The 24,164-nt window shown below is 45.0% G+C and overlaps 1 protein-coding gene across 1 annotated transcript in view; it reads right to left on the bottom strand.

The window, feature by feature from the left end:
- LOC137433454 (uncharacterized) overlaps positions 1-24,164 on the bottom strand; it is a 500,692-nt gene that overhangs the window by 346,748 nt on the left and 129,780 nt on the right. The window contains exon 3 of the mRNA XM_078785196.1: positions 387-499. Within this exon, the coding sequence (XP_078641322.1) occupies positions 387-499 (113 nt within the window). The remainder of the gene's footprint in view (positions 1-386; positions 500-24,164) is intronic.

Here is a 24,164-nt window from a genome sequence, read left to right as displayed (position 1 = left end):
GGTACCTGCTCGTGTACCATCTTCCATCATTCGTTGTCATACCATATGTTGCTTAATAGTGGAGTATACAAAGCCTTGTTGCATTGCTCTCACTGATGTGGTTTACTTATTTCAATAGCAGCTCAGTGGAAATTTCCACACCCTCTGATGAAGTGGTTACCTGTCCAGGATTCATTGAGGTCTAGAAGCTTTCACAATTTGGTGTTAGTACTGTGACATTGAAGACGATAAGCATATCTTCTTATTTTCATCGCGCCATATTTCAGCACTGCGTGTGCCTGTTTTCTCACATTATGTACCACCTATTACTTATTATCTGAATCTCCCAGCCATGCCGTGTTTAAAGTGCCTTATCTCTACAATGACATGTCCCATTGTGGTGTTACCTGAGACTGCTGCCACTGCCCGCATCAGCACTGAGACGACAACGCTGCAACTGGCTTGCGAGGCTGTGATGCTCAGCCTCTAGCTCTCGTGTGAGTCTCTCAAACTGCAACTCCTGCAAAGAAACATCATAGCATGACATGAATAACTTAAAATTACTGCTTGCCCTATAGAGGTGTGTGTGTGTATATATATATATATATATACACACACACAAATAATTATCAATGCAGGTTACATTTTGTATTAAAACCCAAAACTGTATCAGAAATTAATAACCAAAGCATGCTGACAAATCTTAGAGGAAAATTATTTTTTGAAGTGAAAGGTCTTCTTTCATATATAGCACATGTTGTGGGTAGCATCATTTGCTGGGAGCACAGCTGTGCTGCTGAAACAGCGCCTACTTTAAGTTGGAGCAGGAACTTGTAATTTGTGTTAGCAGCGACAGCTGATCTCCTCCTCTTCATGAAGGACACCATGGGATCTTTAAGGTCCACTAACTAATGATAGCAGATGGGACGCCACACACATTGATAAATCACCCTGCCTGTGAAACACTGGGACGACAGTTTATAGCTGTGTCGACTTTCTAACAAGTGGAAAGTACAGAACTCATTGTCATTCTAAACGACTTCCTGTAACAAGGGAAGGGAATAAGAGTCAACCTCGATGAGTGGAATGGCATCACACGTAAACCCTGACAAGGTGGGGCAGGCAGATTAAATGTACTAGCATCACATGTATGCCCTGACCAGGTGGGACAGGCAGATTAAATGGACTAGCATCACATGTAGACCCTGACCAGAGTTTTTGTCCTAACCCGATTTTTTGTTACTGATCCACACATTTTGAAGTAATGTCACACATTTTGTAGTAAATACCCCATAATGTCGAAGTGGAATTTTTTTTTAGAATTTTTTACAAAATAAATAAAAATGAAAAGCTGAAATATCTTGAGACAAAGTATTCAACCCCTTTGCTATGACATTCCAAATCGAGCTCAGGTGCATCCAATTTCCTTTGATCATCCTCGAGATGTCTCTACAACTTGATTGGAGTCCACCTGTGGCCAATTCAATTGATTGGACATGATTTTGAAAGAAGCACACCTTTCTATAGAAGGTCCTACAGTTGACAGTGCATGTCAGAGCAGAAACTCCACCATGAAGTCCACGGAACTGTCCATAAAACTCCGAGATATAAGTGTGGAAACATAGATCTGGGGAAGGGTATGAAACCATTTCTGGAGTGTTTAAAGTCCCCAAGAGCACAGTGAACTCCATTATTAGGAAATGGAAATAATTTGGAACTACCCAGACTCTTCCTAGAGCAGGCCATCCTACAAAACTGAGCAACTGAGCAAGAAGGACCTTGGTCAGGGAGGTGACGAAGAACCCAATGGCCACTCTGACAGAACTACAGAATTCCTTGGCTGAGATGGGAGAACCTACCGGAAGGACAACAGTCTCTACAGCACTTTACAAATCTAGGCTTTATTGGAGAGTGGCCAGACAGAAGCTGCTCCTGAGAAAAGGCTCATGACAGCATGGCTGGAGTTTGTAAAAAGCCACACGAAAGACTCTGAGAGCACGAGGTAAAATATTCTGTCGTCTAGAGACGAAAATTGAATTCTTCGGCCTGAATGAAAAGGACTACATCTGGCGGAAAACAAGCACAGCTCATCATACATCTAACAGTCTGACACCCATCCCGACCTATGAAGTATGGTGGTGGCAGCATGGTGGTGGGGATGCTTTTCAGTGGCAGAGACTGGGAGACTTTTAATGATTGAGGGACCAAGGAATGGAGCCAAATACAGGCAAATCCTTGAGGAGAACCTGTTTCAGAGGGCAAAACCAAAATGTCTTCAGAACAAGAATGTGAAAGTCCTTGAGTGCCCCAGCCAAAGCCCAGACGTGAATCCCATTGAAAATCTGTGGAAAGACTTGAAGATTGCTGTTCACCGACGCTCCCCATACAACTTGGCAGAGCTTCAGCAAATCTGCAAGGAAGAATGGGAGAAACTCCCCAAATCTAGATGTGCAAAGTTGAAACAGACATACCCAAGAAGACAAAGTTGTAATTGCTGCCAAAGCTCTTCGACTAAGTATTTACCCAGGGGTTTAATACTTAAGGAAATTTGATTATTATATACTAGTGAGGTACCCGTGCTACACACGGGTGGGAGGCCAGAAGCAAACAGACAATGCAGAAACTGCGAATGCTAAAGCATGAAACCAATAAATTCCACATTCCTGTAGCACCTTCAGTCACACGTCAGACATGGACAGCAAGTTCGTGAAGCACTTCCATGAAAAACGTACCCGTTGGCAAACAAACGGGTACGTGTGTTCCATACCCAGTCAATGGCGAATCTGCATATGGCGATCCGCGAATTCACGTTTAGAAAGTAGAAACCGTCACGGCATTTCGTCATTCACTTGAACTCGATATCTCTTTTTTCATGCCAAACAGCATAACACCAATCACAAATGAAATAACATTAATATAAAAAATAAACTTTTAACAACATTCGTGACATAAACAAATATTTAAATCCTGATGTGAAGTTCCATACGGTTAGGTGAACACAATTACGAATTCAAAATCGTAATTGTATTCACTCAATTCCAATCATCAAATGATACTTTAACAAAACGATTAACACGATTAACGTTTAACGATTTAACATTACGATTGAATAAACCACCTTTAGATTACGATTACGATTACGATATTACGATTACGATTACGATACGATACGATTACGATTACGATTACGAGAACATTACGATTGAATGATGGTTGTATTTGGGTATTATCAAACCCATGCATTGCCGTCATCTGTCCACTTCCGCATTCGCGGCAGGTTCATAATTGTCATCAAAATCTAAACGGTATTTGTAGAATTTCAATAAAAGCCACATCACTGTTCATATCGGTAAATTTATTCTATAGTGTTTGGAAAAACTGGAAAATTAGAAAAATTGGAAAAACAATACAGCCTATTTTACTCCCAGGGGTCCCAGGAATACCAACCCAAAATATCGCTGCGATCGGTTTCGCTGTTTTTGCGGTACCTTCGAACGGACAGATGGACATTTGGTGAATTATAGTAAGATTTCATTATTAATTATTTTGTATGAATTTCTAAAAAAAAAAATCCACTTTGACATTATGGGTGGATGGGCGGATGGCAAAGGGCGGATGGCAAAGGGCGGATGAGCTCCCGTAGGGAGCCAACGACCATCCAATAAGGAGATTGTGTCTCTTAAAAAACATTCATCCAGTTTGGACCGGTTCAAGTCATACCAAGGACTTTAAAAATGGTACATCCTGCTTCATTGCTTCAAAAAGATAGAGCACGGACAATTCCCACCGTTTGGCATCCATGGGGAGGAGGAAACTCCTCTTGAGGAAATTCCACGCTGAGTACGGTGAGAAAAGCGGCGCAATTGTTATGACGTTGCTGATACCCAGAGTATCCCAGGAAGTGATGGTAGGCACTTCCCCCAAGTTCAGTGGCTGTGTTAAGTGTTTGTCTCGTCAGTATGTCTGTGTGTGTGCGTGTGCGTGTGTGTGTGTGTGTGTGTGTGTCAGCTCTACTATGAGCCTGTCAGCTCTATTATGAGCCTTAGCCTAAGTATAAATAAAGATCAGTGACAAAAAATCTCAATTTAATCCATTTTAAATTGAGGCTGTGACACAACAAAATGTGAAAAAAGTCAAGAGGTTTGAATACCTTCTGAAGGCACTATATGTAACCAACTGGTTCAGCATGCCTTTGCCTTTGTCTGTGTATTGTGCGTTCTCACTCACCACATTTTTAAGGTGATTGGCAATGACTATATAAGACTTGGAAAGGGCTTGGCATGCATTGAATATATGTTGTACACCTCACGTTCTTGGGAATTTGAGTGGTTTTGCTAGTATAAATTCCAATGGTTGTTCAACTTACCTGAGGTATTACTTAGATTTTAGAATGTTGCAATAGTTATAGAATAGACTCAACAGAACATCAGACAACTCGTCGATATGTCTTCTCAAATTCCCCAAGGGGAGTACTTGACAATGAGCCATGTTTCAATTTTTTCCATGGAGCGGTTTCAGAGATATAGAGGTGCAACTTTTTTCGATTTTTTTTAAAGCTGGCGTCTGTACCTCGTGTCCTATGACGTTATAATTAACATTTTAAAAAATTATACAGGAGGAGCCGCACATATTCTGAAAATTTCGTGTCCATCGGACTCACAGAGGAATTTTTGTTTTATTCATACTGATCAGATCAAGCGTTGTACTTGTGGAATTATGACGTCATAATTAAAGCACCGGTGACATCACCATCAACAAATTGTTATGGCCTGAAGCACACCAAGCCAAACCTTCAATCACACTGTCTTTATTTATGGATTATCACATGAAAAATCTCTTCCTACACATAAAAGAAAGAAGGGAGAAGCGAGGGAAAAACCAGAGTAGGCCATTCCAAGCATAGGCAGGTCCAAGAGTAGGCAGGTCCAAGAGTAGGCAGGTCCAAGAGTAGGCAGGTCCAAGAGTAGGCAGGTCCAAGAGTAGGCCCCAGGGCAGGCCCAGTGGTAGGCCCCAGTGCGGGCCCCGCACAAGGGGGTAGGAGTAGGCAAGTCCATGAGTAGGCCCGAAGGCAGGCCCAGTGGTAAGCCCTAGTGCAGGCCCAGCACGAGAGGGTAAGAGTAGGCAACTCCACGAGTAGGCCCCAAGGCAGGCCCCAGTGCAGGCCCAGCACGAGAGGGTAGGAGTAGGCAAGTCCACGAGTATACCTCAAGGCAGTAGAGGTACGGCAGCAAGAGTTCGATCAAAGTCACACTTCAGGTAGAGAGGCGGCTGCAGGGGGTTGATCCGGCATACCCTTCAGGTGGAGAGATTGCAGCTGGAAACTCTACAACCCCGGAAAAGGCACTCCGCCATGAGCCCTCCTCCAAAATGGCCACTCCCTCCTCTGAATCACCTTCCTGGATCCTCCCCTGCCCCACAGCCAATCATAAGCTTTATACACATGGACCAAACCACTTGGTCTAACTCACAGGGGGGTGGGAGGGGAGAGAAGGAAGAAGAAAAAGGTCACAGACCGCAACAATATCTTATTCCCCATGGTGAGTACCTACTTGACAATGAGCCATGTTTAAATTTTTTCATTGAGCGGTTTAGGAGATATAGAGGTGTAACGTTTTTCCAACATGGCGTCCGTACCACGTGACCTATGACGTCATAATTATGAATAAAAACATTATACAGGCGGAGGCACTTCTATGGTAAAATTTCGTGTCAATCGGACCAACGGTTGCCGAGAAAATGAATTTTTAGAATGCAGACACGACAGACGTACGCACCTGAATGCTTAACCTCGCTTTTCGCTTTGCGAGCGCAGGGTAACTATGCTGGATGTATATACTAGGCTAGAGGGAATTCTGCTTTTTAGCTCCCATGGTAACTGCAGCCCCATCTGTACTTAATTCTACAAGCATCTTGTGAAAAGTTGAAACTACTGAGGTCAGCAAAACAACTCTCTTTCAAACATTTGAGTCCTTAGACATTTCCGTCGGGGAGGTTTTTCAGTCTGAACAATCAGAATTATTGATGTCTATTCACATTTCAAACATAATGTGAATTAATTCATTCTCCCCAAAGCCTGGATCTGTGCTCCGGTCAATAAAGTATTGAAAAAATCTGTTGTCAAAAGTTTCTTTCAGATTATCTAACAAACCTGAAATATTGAGTGCAAACTCTTTACACATATTGCCATTCTTGTATGAATCTCCAAACTGTACAACATGTATTTCCTGTAGTTCATCAAGCTAGGGAAATTTGCTTCAATGTATATGTTCTTTTGCTATCATTAATATAGAAATACCGAAACATCTTTTTTAACCACTCATCACTGATATAAATATTTTGTACTTACTAGGTCGGCTAGAAAGTTGTAATTTCACATGCTTATGGAACTTTAAGCTACAATTCCAGAAAAAAAACTAGAACGCCACTCAGTAGAGCGCATACTCCCGCAATGGGTCAAGTTGGAATAGTACGATTTTACAAAAGTTTGAGGGAGTAGTTCAATGACAACACAAGGCAAGACAACACAAGACGGACACTGCACAGACATATATATATATATATATATATATATATATATATATATATATATATATATATATATATATATATATATATATATATATATATATATATATGTTGGAACCCATCTGTGGATCGGTCCCATCGGCCGATGGGTCTGACCCATCTATGGATGCACAAGAAATGACAATGCAGACCCATCGGCCGATGGGTCTGCGCCATCTGCGGTTGTGTTGTTCAGCTTGAAGGAATGTGTATGCATCAATGGTGGATGAGTATGTTTATTTGAACCTAAAAATAAGCAATTGATGTCATAAATGTTTATAAAGCAGTCCGTGACATGTGGTTTGTCGATAACCGTTTGTCGATAAGATAAAAATAAGATAATATTTTTAGGTTCAAATAAACATACTCATCCACCATTGATGCATACACATTCCTTCAAGGTGAACAACACATCCGCAGATGGCGCAGACCCATCGGCCGATGGGTCTGCATTGTCATTTCTCGTGCATCCACAGATGGGTCAGACCCATCGGCCGATGGGACCGATCCACAGATGGGTTCCAACATATATATATATATATTATATATATATATATATATATATATATATACATATAAAAGATAATGTTAAAAAAAAAACAAGGCAATTTCACTTACATTTTCGGATTTAGCGTTCAATTCTATATAAGTGAGTGTATTTTGAGGCATGTGTGACTTCAAATAAAATTGTAAGCCAGGAAAAAACGTTCGTTTCATTCCTTAGGGATACAACATGTAAAACTGGCCCAAACGTCAAAACAAAACTCGCTCATTTTAGGTCGTACAAGCTAATGCAACCACTCATTCTTCTGGGAAGAATCCCATGCACATGCTGGTCACACGTATAACTTCATCAAATACCGACACCGCGATTAACATTCGCTGAGGTAAATGTTGATATCTCTTCTGAGGTTAAAAAAAAAACAGTTTTAAAGCATTATACGTATCAAACGATACATTTTATGAAACATGGAAACCTAATACACACTTGGGTGGTTTTCAAATGACAAAATATGTCTTTATTTTTAAAAAAAATGAACATTGAAGACGACGCTGCTAAAATAATACACCGCTCGAATGCATAACCACGAGTTTAAACTACATTTACAACAAATATGAAAACTATTTTCATATCACAATGTTAAATATAGAATATATAGAAGATAATGTTGAAAAAAAAATGAGCCCAATCTTCCAATGGTAAAAAAATCCTTCAAAAAATTCCTGGATCCGGAATAATATCCTGAGCTTCACCAAAAACTAATCAATTCTTCCTTATCCCAAGGGCAATCATCCCACCAACTTTCATCCATATCCGTTCAGAACTTTTCCAGATATCTTGTTCACAAACACACGAACACACACACGAACACACACACACACACACACGATCGAATGCATTACTCTCTGGCGGGAGTAAAAATCACAAAACTGTTCGTAAATGTCCGTAAAAAGAAAATATCCTGAAACAAAAGTTTGCCAGTGGAGCCTCACTCTCTCGGCCTGGAGAGAGGCAGTGCTTGGACTGTGCCAGTGGTATAGCACTCCCTCCGCTGAGAGAGGGTGGAGCTTTGACTGTGCATAAATAAAGAGCTCATACTGCTCACTCAATGATCTAACTGATGTATGTATCTGATTACAAAATGTACGCACAACACACTGGTCATTTGCTTTTCAACTTGCTCTATCCTGTCCACATCTGATTTTCATCTGTAAAATCATCTGCTTTTCAACATAGTCTATCCTGTCCAAATCACCATGCAGTGATTGATAAAGTTTGGTTGAATAATTACAGTGATCATTATGCCTCCACCGACAGTCGCCAGATGCATTGTTTTCAGGCTGTCCGCCTGGCTGTCCTTCCGTCCGTCCGTGCATCTGTCTGTCCGTGCGTCTGTCCATCCGTGATATATTTTTGTTACTCCGATAACTTAAGAATGGCTGAAGGGATCGAAGTCAAACTTGGTACAAGTATGTATAATGTCATGTCACATCTAGGGTCAGTGTGCTTGTTTCATTTAAACATAAAATATGCAGAAATATCAATAAAAATAATTATTGCCGTCGCTCCTACTCTATGGCAGCAGCGAGAGGAGACTCATCCTGCTGCAAAATGAAGGCAGAGTAAACAGCGCTGATTGGCTGATTGGCATGCGCATATGCAACAGGTGTGTTTACTCGGCGAGCGCTGCGCTATGGATTTTCTTCATTTTTTTTTAGTAAAACATTTCTCTGGCACGAAGAGCTCTCTCTATAAGGTTATACAGGACAGCATTAAGTGAGGTATTACTGTACGGTAATACTTCTCGAAGCAATAGAAAATATAGAACAGTACAGGGAAGGAGCACACAAACAACAACAACAACAACAACAATCACAGCCATGACAACAGCAACAACTACGTGTTATATAAAAGATCCTTTTTGCATGTTTCACTTCTTTTCACATCCTCATTGAGACTCACAGATACATATGCAATATGTTTGTGAAGTGCAACATGCTGACTTTGGATTAAAGCAGTCAGCAAAGTGGCAGGAAGGCACGGCTAGCTTTATTGAAAGTAACCGATCGGAATTAAATATTTATATTGGTGTCTTGCCATAAATGTCTGACTCACTTGGCCTGGCCATTTTCATTGACTGCAAGTTTCCAAGGATTGCCTCTTCAAACTGGTCCCAGAAATTCCATTCATAAAGTTTGCATGGTAGTTTTTCATTGACTTCAATGCTCTAGACTCCCATGGCATTATTTACATGGTCGACAAAATGTTTTGGTCACACGCCCTTTTTCGCAGTGTATTCAATCAAAGGTAATATTTGCATCAAGTTCTCCGACCACAAATGAACTGTACTCAACTTGACAGCCAAGTAGTGGATGAAGGTGAAACTATACTCACTGAACATTTTAACAGGGTGTCTGATTTGATGACAATCGGTATGTAAACACTTTGCTTGAAGCTTTCATAAATGAAGTGCATTTCCAATTTTATATCAGTCACAACTTGCAATGCAATGCAGCTTATTATTGTATTGTCAAATATGAATTTTAAAGGTTTCTTGTGCACTGATTCATGTTTCTGTTATGGACAACTCTACATGGCTGCAGTATGGAATCCATCAGCACCAACTGCAAAAATAGTTATGCTTTTCCATGAGAGTTTACTGCAAGCAGCTTCATTGTAAAAAATTATAATCTGCACTAGATGGCAAGCACATTTTATTTTTCATCTACATCAATGCTCATATAAGTGCAAGATTAGGAATAAAACTGGCAAATAATCAAATTAACCAAAATGTTCCAGAGGTTGATCAACTGAACAATTAATATCATGCCCTTTGGGGTGCTTTTGTGAAGTCAAAAAAATCCTTTTGCTTTCAGTGACTTGTATTCATTGGCAAAATGCGCTACATAAATACAATTAGTATTATTACTAGTAACAAGTACAAAAAGTTTTAATTAAAACAAAAGCCGCGTCGATGTTACACAATGCCTAGATGCAGCTGTGCCTATAACGTCGATGTTATAGGCACAGGACATTCCTATTGATTCGATTACTTGATGTTATTTTTGTGCAAAGTGAAAATATATCTCGGCAATTTCCCGTGTAGTGGGGCGGCTTAGCCCAAATATTCAAAATAATTGTGCATTTTGTGATACAAGCACCAAATTTGGCACACTAGTAGACTATCATATTATGAAAAGATCTGGATATTGGGCCATCTCAGATTCAGAGATTTGATTTTTGCAAGATTTGCAGATTTTGCAAGCTGAGATTGCAACGCCAGGGACGGCCGACTCCTTCCTACGAGCTGCCCACGTCACCCGCACAAGAAGAGCTCATCAAATCACTGCAGCGGCACTGCACATCCTGCAACACCGTGCGTATGAACGCCACTGTATGACATATGCTGATGATGCAGAAGACCTGCCTGAGTTCGAAGACTGGTGTCACCAGAGAGGAGAAGACATTCCCAACTTTCAGTACTGGGCAACTGTGCTGGAACTAGAGATGTTGGTACTGGTCTACGTGCGTTCTCTGCGGCAGGCTTCATTCACGACGTACCTTGATGCCCTGACGGAACTGGTCCCATGGTTCCATGCCTTAGACCACACACACTATGCCAGGTGGGTCCCTGTTCACCTGAGGGACACGGTTGCACTCCCAATGAAGCACCCAGATGTAGCCAGAGAATTCAGGGCTGGCAACTTCACTGTACAGAAGACGAAGAAGGTGTTCTCTTCGATCCCAATCGAATCGAAATCTTGCAAAAATCAAATCTCTGAATCTGAGATGGCCCAATATCCAGATCTTTTCATAATATGATAGTCTACTAGTGTACCAAATTTGGTGCTTGTATCACAAAATGCACAACAGGTTTGCTATGCTGCTACACTAGTGTGTGGCGACGAATTTTTAATATATCTCGGCATTTTCCCGTCTGTTATTTCAGGCGGTGTATGACTGACCATGCCGCGATTGAAAAAAATATATATCTCGGCAATTTCCCGTGTGTGGCGACACGTGAACGAAGCTATGCTCCTCTCTCCACATTATTGTGACGACGTATAAATTAAATATTTCATCGTGACGATTGTCATCAAATGGACGAATTTTTAATATATCTCGGCATTTTCCCGTCTGTTATTTCGGGCGGTGTATGACTGAGCATGCCGCGATTTAAACAAAATATATATATCTCGGCATTTTCCCGTCTGTTATTTCGGGCGGTGTATGACTGAGCATGCCGCGATTTAAAAAAAATATATGTCAATGGACTTGAAGTTACAGGCCTTTGAGAATTCATTTCGTTCTATAAAGGGCAACTTTCATCGCATTTTCTTCCCGTTTTTTTTCAACCGAGTCTAAAACTATGTTGGCGACTGTGAAAAATTAAATGATATATCGAATTTGATTTGAAAGAAAACTGTGTAAGAGGAAGACACCACGGGCCTACAAAACAGGCCTCAAAGCTATGCGAGTTAATAAAATGGTGGATATTTGTTTATATGAAGGCTCTCCCAGAATGGGTGGAGCTATGGTTCCCAGAATGGGTGGAGCTTTGAGGTTTTGTCTTCTCTGCAAGAACAACAAGAAGAAGAAGAAGAAGAAGAAGAAGAAGCCGTGGTAACAACAACAACAGCAGAGTGCACTCCATGAGCAGCGTCTGCGACGCGGCTAAAAAGCCCTTCAACTATGACGGGTTGGAACAGTTTATATGAGGTGCAGCCTCATAAGCGTGCCAAAGTCTGAAGCCTCGGCCTAGTGTCAGGTGTGCTTATATTTTCTTTCTTTATTAGACATCATATGGATGTAAATGAACACTCATTTTACTCTGTGTGTGTTACACATCACATGCAGCGAATTTCACCTCCCTGTGACTTGTATTCATTGTAACAAAAAAACGCTTCTGTACACTGCCCTTGAGGCTTGGTTTGCAAGCCACCGTCTACAATTCTAAAAGAAGACATAATTACTCTTTTATGGAAAGTATTTTTCGAGTTTGTTTTATCCTCAAAAATAGACCATATTGAACACACATTCGTGTTAAAAAAAAATTGGCCTTTAAAACCTACCCTTATGAAAGAGGATGGACATCTGTACAAACACAAACTGACAATGTTTTATATGGTAAATTATTATTAGGGATCCAATTCTTCCAGGATGGATACCTATTGTTTCTGTTCTGTTTTGTTTTGTTTTGTTTTTTGTATACAACATCGAGGCTCGTTCAAGCGCTGGCATATCAGACACATACCAGCACATAAAACACAAAAAACATAAACGGACACATCTATATAAATAAAACACAGTGTGTGTGTGTGTGTGTGTGTGTGTGTGTGTGTGTGTGTGTGTGTGTGTGTGTGTGTGTGTGTGTGTGTTACCAATAGACTCCTAAACAGAGAAGCTCACATACTTGATATTTGGCATAGACATGGCCATTGAGCCTGGGAAGGACATGGCCTACCTAAAAATATTTGACGAGATCAATATTTTTTTATTCATATTTACCTCAACACATTTCAGCGAGGAATATTATACACGGAATCTCAGCCAGTGCCAGAGCAGCTCGCTGATTCGCTCAGAGCAATCACGTGATGTTCCATCCTGGCTGCCAGACCACTGAACGGAAAATATATAAAATGACCATTGCCATTCACACCACATAGGTGGAAATGTAGCTACCGGGCGCCATCTTGGTTGGCACTCGATGCTGGGCGATGGTGATTTCCATCACGCGTCTGCACGTAATTCAGAGAGAAAAGCGATTGCGTTTTTTCACCTTTAGTGCGATCGTGTTTTTGTTTCGATTTTTGTCGATTTTGTGCGATATGAATTAAACGTCTTTGAAACAGCTGAGAAACGTCTTTCCACAACCCTTCCGTAACTGATTGGAGCAGTTTATTGCCGCACAAAATGGCATTTTAACAGTTGTCTGGCATTTAAAATCTGGGACACGTTCAAAACAAACGAGATCCGCGAAGCGAGTCGGTCGAGTCGTGCTAACCAAGATGGCGACACGGCGGCTACACTTTTCACAGAGTATTAGCGTTCTATATATTTTCAATTCAGTGCGCCAGACTCGCTCACATACTTGATTTGTGGCATAGACATGGCCATTGGGCCTTCACGGTGTAATTTGTGCGAGGCGTTTGTCCGAGTGAGCTTGAGTCGAGAGGGCGAATGTACGGGTTGGGAATGCATGGGTCTCCCTTCCCCCGCCCGGCAACGCTGGTACTGGAGGGCGTCATCGGATCGGTGAGTCTCCGAAATCCGCTTCGTGCTGTTGTTGTGAAGATGCAGGACGATGTCGCGATTGTTGTACTGCTCTCCTACCATGAGAACTGCAACGTCATTGTTGACTGGCCCTCCCCTTCCTCTCCTCCCCTTCCCCTCCCCCCTCTCCCTCCCCTTCCCTCCCCCTTCCCCTCCCCCCTCCATCCTCCCCTTCCCCCTCCCCTTGCCCCCTCCCTCTACCCCTTCCCCCTTCCCCTTCCCCCTTCCCCTTCCCCCTCCCTTTCCCCTTCACCCTACCCCCTCCCCCTCCGCTTCCCCCTCCCCCTCACCTTCCCCTCCCTTCCCCCGTCTCCCCCCTCCCCCTCCACCCTACCCCCTCTTTTTCCCCCTTCCCCCTCCCTTCCCCCCTTCCCCTTCCCACCACCTCCCCTCCCCTCCCCCTACCCCATCCCCTTCACCCCTCCCCTTCCCCCTGCCTTCCCCCTCCCCTATACCCCCTTCCCTTCCCCACCTCCCCTAGCCCCCCCCTACCCTTCGCCCTTCCCCTCCCCCTCTCCTCCCCTCCCCTCCCCCTCCCCCCGTTCCCCTCCCCTCCCCCACCCGGCATTGCCGGGTTACTTCTGCTAGTAAAACAATAAACGGAGGAAGAGACAAGATAGGGAGAGAGAGGGAAGCACACAAGCACAACAGTAGCGAACAGGGACATCGGGAGATCTGTTCGAATGGAAAGGGCTGGGGGGGGGGGGGTAGCAGGGAAGGGGTACACAGTACAAAACAAATTGACATGACAAGGAATTTCAGGAATGAAGTCGGAGATCGACAGATGTGGATTTGGGGTGTATTAACAGGGGTAGAAAAGATTAAGGTTTTGGATGGGGGAAGATAAGAGATGGTGGTGAACAGCTGTTTTAAAGACCTGGAGGGAGGAGTGGGATTGAAGAGAGTGAGGGAGTTTGTTCCAGAGGTGGGAAAAAAGAGTAATAAAAGAGTGAAGGTGACCAGAGTCTTGATTTTGGCAGTTTCACCAGATGAGGGTTGCTGGCAGTTCTTGTGCATCCTGCAGGACTATTTGGGGGACACAGCACAGACAGAGCTGGGGGAGCTAGGCCAAAGAGGAGCCGGTAAAATACAGAAAGACCACCAACCTGCCTGTGGTGAGAGAGTGAAAGGCCCTCATAATCAGCTTCATCGCAGGAGATACCAATGATCCTCAAAGCTTTGGTTTCTACAGCGTGAAGCCGAGCTAGGTGTGAGGCAGGAGCACCAGCCCAGAGTGGAGAGCAGTATTCCATTGAGCTACGGATGAAAGCCTTGTATGTGGTGAGGAGCTCAGGTGTGCTAAGGAAGGACTTCGCACGACGGAGGATGCCCAGTCGGCGAAAGGCTTTGGAGGCCAGCTTGGAAATGTGGTTTTCCCAGGAAAGATCATGGCTGATAGTGAGACCCAAAAGCTTGAGTGACAGAACTTCTTCAAGAGGATTGTTGAGAAAGTAGATGGGAGGGTTTTCCAAATGGTCTTTCCAGAGGGACATAGTGAGAGTGTGAGATTGGTCAGGATTGAAAGACATGTTCCACTTGTTTGACCAGTTTGTGATTTTGTCCAGGTCTGCAGAGAGTGAAGAGGCTGCTGCTTGCCGATCTGAGCATTGAGATATGGAGCGCAGAGAGTGGAGTCATCAGCAAAGAGATAGAGAGGATTTTCCAGAGAGTCGGAAAGAAAATTAATAAATACCAAAAAAGCACAGGGCCCAGAACACTGCCTTGAGGAACTCCAGCCTGAACAGGAAGGGGAGATGAGAGAATTCCTTTCAGGGCCACACGTTGACTGTGACCAGAAAGGAAGTGCAAGCGTGGATACCACAGCAAGCCGTGCATACAGATTTCCATGGATACCATAGGAGGAGAGGTTGGTGAGCAGAGCGGGGTGCCAGACCGTATCGAAGGCACGGTATATGTCAAGGGAGACGGCTCTGATTTCCTGTTTGGCATTAAGGACCTCCATCCATTGTTGAGAGAGCAGAAGCAGCATGTCCAGAGTAGAGTGACCTGGTCTGAATCCAAATTGTTGATCAGAGATCAAGCCATTCGAGGAGAGGAAGGATTTCATATCAGAAGCAATTATGGATTCCATGACTTTGCTGATATTTGGGAGCAGGCTGATTGGTCTGTAGTTGCAAGGATCTGTTTTTGCACATTTTTTGTCTAAAGTGGTAATGTTGGCTGATTTCCAAGCTAATGGTAGATGACCTTGAGCAAAAGAGAGGGTGAAGAGAACAGAGAGAGGGTGAGATAGAGCGGCAGAGCAGGATTTTAGGACCCGTGGGCTGATGCCGTCTGGTCCAGTTGCAGAATCAGAATCGAGGTTTGACAGAAACTTCTCCACCTTGTCAGGAGAAAAGGACACGTAGTCCAGGAGCAGCTGGGTTCGACTGGGTAAGGTGGGTACAGAGAGAGATGGGCTTGGCACACAATATTTTGAGGCAAACACAGAGTTGAGGCATTCATATTTTTCACGTGCGGAGTCAGCTGTGCAACCGTTTGAGGTAAGGGAGGGGATGGAAGGGAAACAAACAGCAGAAACAGATTTGACCAGACGCCACCAGGATTCGGAAGCAGGAGACAGGTTTTTGAGTTCAGTCTTGAGAGAAGAGAGATAGTGTTTCCTGGCTCTCCTGAGGGTAGACACACACTTGTTCTGGGCTTTGTGACAGGAACTGAGATTGCCTTCGGTTGGATTAGCCTTCCAAGAGGCAAAGGCAAGTTGTTTCATGGCAACTGCCTCGCCAAAACATTATGTGTACCATGGACGGGAGGAAGGGTGTGACAACTGAAGACGAGATGGAATAAATCTGCGCATGAGAGAAAGCAATTTTCTTTGGAAGAATTCCCAGGATTAGTTGATGTCAGAGGGAGTGGAGAAGGGATACCAGTCCAGGTGATTTATAGCTGCTTGAAGACCACGCCAGTTTGCCTGAGTGAAATGCCATACTCATCCACGCTGAGGAGGCTCTCTGAGAATGGCCAGAGAGATGTCCACTTTAACAAGCAAATGATCAGATGAACGGATTGGGGCACAAGAACAGCAGACATTTGCAGGGAAGTTATTCATAACCACGTCAAGAAGAGATGATGTACCGTTGACTGAGATCCGGGTCGGGAAATTGACAGATTGTGTCAGTCCCAGTGAGTCGCAGAAGTCCTTTGCTGAAGAGCCATGGCTGGTGAGAGAGATACCCACACCCAGCCAAATGGCATGGTGACAATTGAAATCACCACATATGAGGAAGAGAGAGTTGGGATGAGTAGATAGAAGTTGGTCCATATTATCAGACAGCGAGATGTAAATGGAGTCATCACTTTTTCGTGGACAGTGCATAACACATATGAACAAAAGATGGGAGCGAAGGGGAAGTCGTAGCCAGAGGTACTCCTGGGGGTGGGTGGAGAGAGGGCAGTGCAGGGAGAGTGAGGAAGAGAGTTTTTGATAAAGATAGCAAACCCCGCCACCAGGACGATGCTCAGGTCTATCATACCGTATCATACCGGAGGGAGTAACCAGGAAAATAAATCAAGGAATCAGAGACATCTTGAAGGAGGAAAGTTTCTGTTAAGCAGATTAAGTCTGATTTGTCTGAAGCAACCTGTATGGAGAGATCAGTCCGGTTTGAGTGAAGGCCCTGGATGTTTGAGGTCCATCCCATTAAGGAAGAGGGAGTGGGAGCATTGGATACAGGACAAGGGAGGGGAGGGGTATGGAAAGATGAGGGAGGAGAAGGGAAGGTAGGGAGAGCTGTTGACAGTGTGTTGGAGATTGGAGGAAAGCTGGGAGAAGGGGAAGGATGAGGAAGACAAAAGGTATGATGGTGATGGGATGAGACACAGTGAGGTGTTGTTTGAGGGGTTGCAGAGTGAAGTCGAAGGTTGGAGGATGTGAAGGTATGAGTTGGAAGGGAGAGGAAGCGGGGAGGAGCAAGCTTTGTGGAGGAGTTAAGATGCAACTTTGAGGAGGAGAGGTGAGAGAGGTGAATTGAAGAAAAATGGTGAGGCAGGCGTTTTGAAGGGGTGGGCTGAGGAGGGAGATTTGAGGGGGAGGGTGACGGGGAAGATTTGAGGGGAGGGGTGATGGGGTAGAATTGAGGGGGAGGGGTGAGGGGCGAATTGTGAGGAGGGAAATTTGAGGGGAGTGGTGAGGAGGGAGATTTGATTGAGAGGGGTGAGGGGGGGGAAATTGAGGGAGAGTGGTGAGCAGGCAGATTTGAGGGAGAGGGGTAAGGGGGGAAATTTTAGGGTGAGGGGTGAGTTGGGAGTTTTGAAGGGGGGGGGTTGGGAGTCTTGAAGGAGAGGGGTGAGGAGTGAGATTTGAGGGGGAGGGGAGAGGGGGGAAATTTGAAAATTTTGAATGATTAAAGAAAATCGAACATTTATTACAGAAAGGGTTTCTTGAGATATTCAAATCAGAGATCTGTTTGAGGACATTTGAGGAGGGGTGGAATGAGTGTAAGTTTAGAGAATGAAGAAAGAAAGAATTGTACGGGATAGAATTTTTTCTTTGATGGAAGGATTCAATTAGGAAATTGATTGCAGCCTTTTGAACAGGAAGAAAAAAAGTGAGTTGTAGTATACAAATGAATACAACATGGCAGGGGGACGTTTAAACATGTTTCAAGCAAAACCACCATTTGAACACGTGGACACGGGCGGGGAAGGGAAGAACACGTGGACACATGCAGGCGGGGGAGGGAAGAACACGTGGACACGGGCGGGAGAGGGAGGAACACGTGGACATGGGCGGGAGAGGGAGGAACACGTGGACACGGGTGGGGGAGGGTAGAACACGTGGACACGGGTGGGGGAGGGTAGAACACATGGACATGGGGGGGGGGGAGGGAAGAACACGTGGACATGGGGGGGGAGGGAGGGAAGAACACGTGGACATGGGGGGGGAGGGAGGGAAGAACACGTGGACATGGGGGGGGGAGGGAGGGAAGAACACGTGGACATGGGGGGGGAGGGAGGGAAGAACACGTGGACACGGGGGGGGAGGGAAGAACACGTGGACACATGCAGGCGGGGGAGGGAAGAACACGTGGACACGGGCGGGAGAGGGAGGAACACGTGGACATGGGCGGGAGAGGGAGGAACACGTGGACACGGGCGGAGCAGGGAAGAACACGTGGACGTGGGGGGGGGGAGAGAAGAACACATGGACATGGGGGGGGGAGGGAGGGAAGAACACGTGGACATGGGGGGGGAGGGAGGGAAGAACACGTGGACATGGGGGGGGAGGGAAGAACACGTGGACATGGGGGGGGAGGGAGGGAAGAACACGTGGACACGGGGGGAGGGAGGGAAGAACACGTGGACACGGGGGGGGGAGGGAAGAACACGTGGACACGGGGGGGAGGGAGCGAAGAACACGTGGACACGGGGGGGGGGGGGAGAGCACGTGGACACGGGGGGGAGGGAGGGAAGAACACGTGGACACGGGGGGGATGGAGGGAAGAACACGTGGACACGGGGGGGAGGGAGGGAAGAACACGTTGACACGGGGGGGAGGGAGAGAAGAACACGTTGACACGGGGGGAGGGAAGAACACGTTGACACGGGGGGAGGGAAGAACACGTGGACACGGCGGGGAGGGAGGGAAGAACACGTGGACACGGGGGGGGAGGGAGCGAAGAACACGTGGACACGGGGGGGGAGGGAGGGACGAACACGTGGACACGGGGGGGGGGGGAGAGCACGTGGACATGGGCGGAGCAGGGAAGAACACGTGGACATGGGGGAGGAGGGAAGAACACGTGGACATGGGGGGGGGAGGGAGGGAAGAACACGTGGACATGGGGGGGGAGGGAGGGAAGAACACGTGGACACGGGGGGAGGGAGGGAAGATCACGTGGACACGGGGGGGGGAGGGAGGGAAAATCACGTGGACATGGGGGGGGGAGGGAGGGAAGATCACGTGGACATGGGGGGGGGAGGGAGGGAAGATCACGTGGACACGGGGTTAAGATCACGTGGATACGGGGGGCGGGGATGGAGGGGAGATCACGTGGATACGGGGGGCGGGGAGGGAGGGAAGATCACGTGGATACGGGGGGGCGGGGAGGGAGGGGAGATCACGTGGATACGGGGGGCGGGGAGGGAGGGAAGATCACGTGGATACGGGTGGGGCGGGGAGGGAGGGAAGGTCACGTGGATGCGGGGGGGCGGGGAGGGAGGGAAGATCACGTGGATACGGGGGGGGCGGGGAGGGAGGGAAGATCACTTGGATATGGGGGGGCGGGGATGGAAGATCAAGTGGATACGGGAGGGCGAGGAGGGAGGGAAGATCACGTGGACACGGGGGGGGGGAGGGAGGGAAGATTACGTGGACACGGGGGGGGGGAGGGAGGGAAGATCACGTGGACACGGGCGGTGGAAGGAAGAACACGTGGACACGGGGGGTGGGCGGGGAGGGGACAGAATATCATGTGGACACGGGCGGGGGAAACACGTGCAACCAAACCAACTGACTAATACACAATTGTGCACGGAATGTAAAACACGATCGAAGCAGAAACACAGCAGACACAAACACAGAAAAACAAAATACTTAACTTTGAGAAGAAAAAAAACTTAACTTTGATCGACGTGAACGAGGTCAGACAACACACAACGACATGGACGAGCTCAGATGTTTATTTTTATTCTGCTGCACTTTTGCACATTTATTCACTTTTAAATTCATTTTTTCAGCAACCGGTGGTCCGAGTGACACAACATTTTCACGATAGTATGTGACTACTCATGTGGAATTTTTAGTGATAATTATGATGTCATACATGATGTGGTACAGTTGCAATCTTGGAAAAACCGAAAAACTTTTGGGCCTCCATATCTCAGAAACCGTTTGATGGAAAAAATTTAAACATGGCTCATTGTAAAGTACTTTGCATGCAGAATAAGTGTTGTTAATCATAACATCATCAGTGCCTTCATTATGACATCATAATTCGACAAGTATCCAATTTTATCGCAATTTTATCGCTTTATCCAATTAGTTTGAATTTTTTGAGTTTGTTCCACGCAACAATATTAGTGACGAATGTAAATCTAAGATGTCATAAGTCACATGGTTCAGCAGCCATATTAGATTGAACATAAAAACTTTAAAAAGAAACTCTTCCAGAACGGATTGACCGATCGGGTAGAAACATCACACACATGTTCCACAAACATTGGGGATACCAGGCTATTTACAAATAAATCATAGGTATATATGGTCTAACAACAGCCACCCTATGGCGATCTTGTTCCAAGCATGCAATACATTCTTCTGACACATCCCTTTATTTGGATGGTGTATCTAGGCAACAGACTGTTGTGTCAATCACTCTCGAAAATAAAAACAACCCAGGTTACATCCATGAAGCAAAAACTGCTTACGCTCATATAAAATACATTGTAGTTATATAACTCAGATAATTCCAATTGCACCAGAAGAATATTTTCTTCTCCCACCACCTTATGCCAAGTCTTTCTCGGTCTTCTCCGTCCTCTACTTCCTTCTACATCCATTTCCATCAATCTTCTCAACCAGTCACTTTCATCCTTCCTCAACACGTGACCAAACCATCTCAACCTGTTCCTCTTCACAGCATCAATCACAGGCTCCATTCCCATCATCTTTCGCAATTCATCATTAGTCTTCCTCTCTCTCAACGATACTCCGCACATCCACCGAACCATTCGCATGCAACAAGGAAACTCAACTCAAAGCAGGAAAACACAGCAGCAAGAAAAGTATCACTGACCCTCAATATGCTGACACCAGAAGCCTAAGTCCTGAAGCCTATACATACTGTCGATTTAACAAGTCCCATGATGCCTATCGGTTCCAATATTTTGATATTTGATGATCCTTTTAACAGTGGCTTGGGTTGTTTTACATCGAACGGGAAACTTATAGGGGGAGGGGGCGGGGCAGAAGGTAGGAGGGGTAATGGCAATTGTGAATATGACACTCCTGAAGATGTATTAGGCTTACCATGGCACAAACATGGCCGACGTATGTTGTTTTTTTTTCAAGTTACAATTGTGGTCAGCTGTCAGGCCAGCTGTCCAAACAAATGGGTATAAAGTGGACATACATACATACATTTTCTCCATTATACAGTATAAAGATTATCATCACTACTGAAAGATTCCCCATAATGCATGCCCCATGATAGGCCATGACAGGTCATGTGACCAGATAGTTTATATACACTCCTTGCAACTACGTTTCAAATTCATGCCACATGACCATTAGTGTCTTGTGCCAATAAAAAATCTCAATAGCTTGAATTCCCTCTCATCTTAGGCTCTGCAGACAACAATAATAAACTACCCACCAGGCCTTGGAATGGAAGACAACCAGATAGGGATCATGGACACTAAAACGACATCAGACGAGACAATAATGGACATCGATTGTTGATTCTCCTGTTCATGGGTTCAGATCAAAAGTAATCGATACTGACCATAGAAAATGTAACACTGTTCCCCAGGGCACAGATACAAGAATAAAGCCATAACCACCATTATTTATTCTATGACTTTTTTGCTGATAGTTTTTCTTGCTCTTGCTGTTGGCATAAGCATCATGAGCATGATTTACCTCCATGAAAATCCTAGGTGCCATGTTTTTCACAATGTCGATATTTAATTCCCATGCAGGCACATTCTCTGTCGGATTGCCAAGAAAGTGTGCATGAAAGGACAAAATAGAAACACATTCGTCTCCCCTTTGGCCTGACGTGCTAATTGTAGAACTCTGATGATGGAAAAGAAAAGAACAAGAAAAGCACTGTGAACGTGCAGTTGACTGGTATGAGCAACGCCGCCTGATGTTTGCACCTAAGTTGTTGCGTTCGACAAGAGGTGCTCACACAGCTGCAGGAAAAGCATCACTGGCCTTCAATTTTAATGCATTATGGGAGATTTTGTCAGAAACAAATGGTGTGAATTGTAAAACATGGGGCTACAATGTCGTAGTTAAGCGAGAGAAAATGTTTTTCATGGAGTCAAGACTCGTGGAAGAGCAAGAGACACTGAACAGATCAGGAGGCAAAAGGAACAGAACAGAGGAGGGGAAAACCCCAACAGCAGGATTGAAGCACAAAATAGAGGGACACCTCACCAAGTAATTGGTGTGAGGAGCAATGAGGAGTGTGGGAGGTGCATAGGGTGGACAAATTGGATACAGACGGAAACGCTCAGGAGGGAAAAACTGAAAAATTGGAAGGATGTGGACTTGGGGGGTAGGAATGGATGGGGGTGGGGGAAGGAGGAGAGGGGTTGACAGGGGTAGAAAAGATCATGGTTTTGCATGGGGGGGGGGGCGATCTGAGATGGTGGTGAACAGCTGTATTGAAGACTTGGAGGGAAGAATGAAATTGAAGAGAATGTGGAAGTAGGTTCCACAGGTGGGAAAACAATGAGGAACAAATGAGTGGAGGTGAGCAGTGATTCTGGATTTTGGGAGTTTTACCATACGGGGGTTGTTGGTGGGCCACGTGCACCTTGCAGAAACCTGGAGGGTGAGAACTGAGGAGGATTGCGTGAGAACTGAAGAGGATAGAAAAAATCTGAGGAGATTGGAGGGTGCAAGGGAGAGAGTTGCACTCGGAGGGGAGTTTTAAGGAGGTCGTCCTGCCTGCCTGCCTTTGCCCTGTGCCTGTGTTCATGTTCATCGTCTGCCTGCTGCCTGTTCATCATCCTGCTCGTCTACTCATCACCTCTTCATCACCCTGATTGTCTCATCACCTCCTCACCATCTGTTTGTGGCTGTTCAGTGCCCCAATCATCCTCCGATACCACCAGAGATAAGCCACCCTGTTCTTATTTCCTTTCCCTGTCGGTGATTGTGACTGGAGTGAGGCGCCTTAGTTTTTATAGGATTTATTTTACTTTGTAAATAATTGTAAATAGTTATACTCATTGATTACTTGTTACATGTTTCCCGTTTTCCCCTCCCCCAATCCCCTCGTCGAATTCCCCCGTCGAGACAAACTTCCCTGGTTGTTATTTGTTTGAGAATAAACCCGTTTGGTTATAAAAGAGATAAAGACCCTCGTGATTCTCCTCAGTCCCATGCATGAGCGTAAAGTCTGCAATAAATGACACCCTGAGGGAGTTAACGTCTATTCAGCCCATCCGTTCAGAGACGGTTAATCGCCCTGAACAAGATTATATATATATATATATATATATACATATATACATACAGTGCATTCAGAAAGTATTCAGACCCCTTCACTATTTTCACATTTTGTTATGTTGCAGCCTTATGCTGAAATCGTTCAATTTCATTTTTTCCCTCATCAATCTACACTCAATACCCCATAATGACAAAGAGAAAACGGGATTTTAGAAAGTTTTGCAAATTTATTAAAAAGAAAAAACTGAAATATCACTTTGACATAACTATTCAGACCCTTTGCTATGACACTTGAAATTTAGCTCAGGTGCCTCGCATTTCTCTTGATCATCTTTGAGATGTTTCTACACCTTGATTAGAGTCCACCTGTGGTAAATTCAATTGATTGGACATGATTTGGAAAGGCACACACCTGTCTATATAAGGTCTCACAGCTGACGATGCATATCAGAGCAAAAACCAAACCATGAGGTCCAAGGAACTGCATGCAGAGCTCAGAGACAGGATTGTGTCGAGGCACAGATCTGGGGAAGCCTTCGAAAAAATCTCTGCTGCATTGAATGTTCCCAAGAGCACAGTGGCCTCCATAATTCTTAAATGGAAGAAGTTTGGAACAACCAGGACTCTTCCTTGAGCTGGTCGCCCGGCCAAACTGAGCAATCGGGGGAGAAGGGCCTTGGTAAGAGAGGTGACCAACAACCC

Source organism: Myxine glutinosa, chromosome 10, assembly GCF_964187855.1.
Source record: "Myxine glutinosa chromosome 10, kmMyxGlut1.1, whole genome shotgun sequence".
Taxonomy (NCBI): domain Eukaryota; kingdom Metazoa; phylum Chordata; class Myxini; order Myxiniformes; family Myxinidae; genus Myxine; species Myxine glutinosa.
This window is presented reverse-complemented; position numbering and strand designations above follow the sequence as displayed.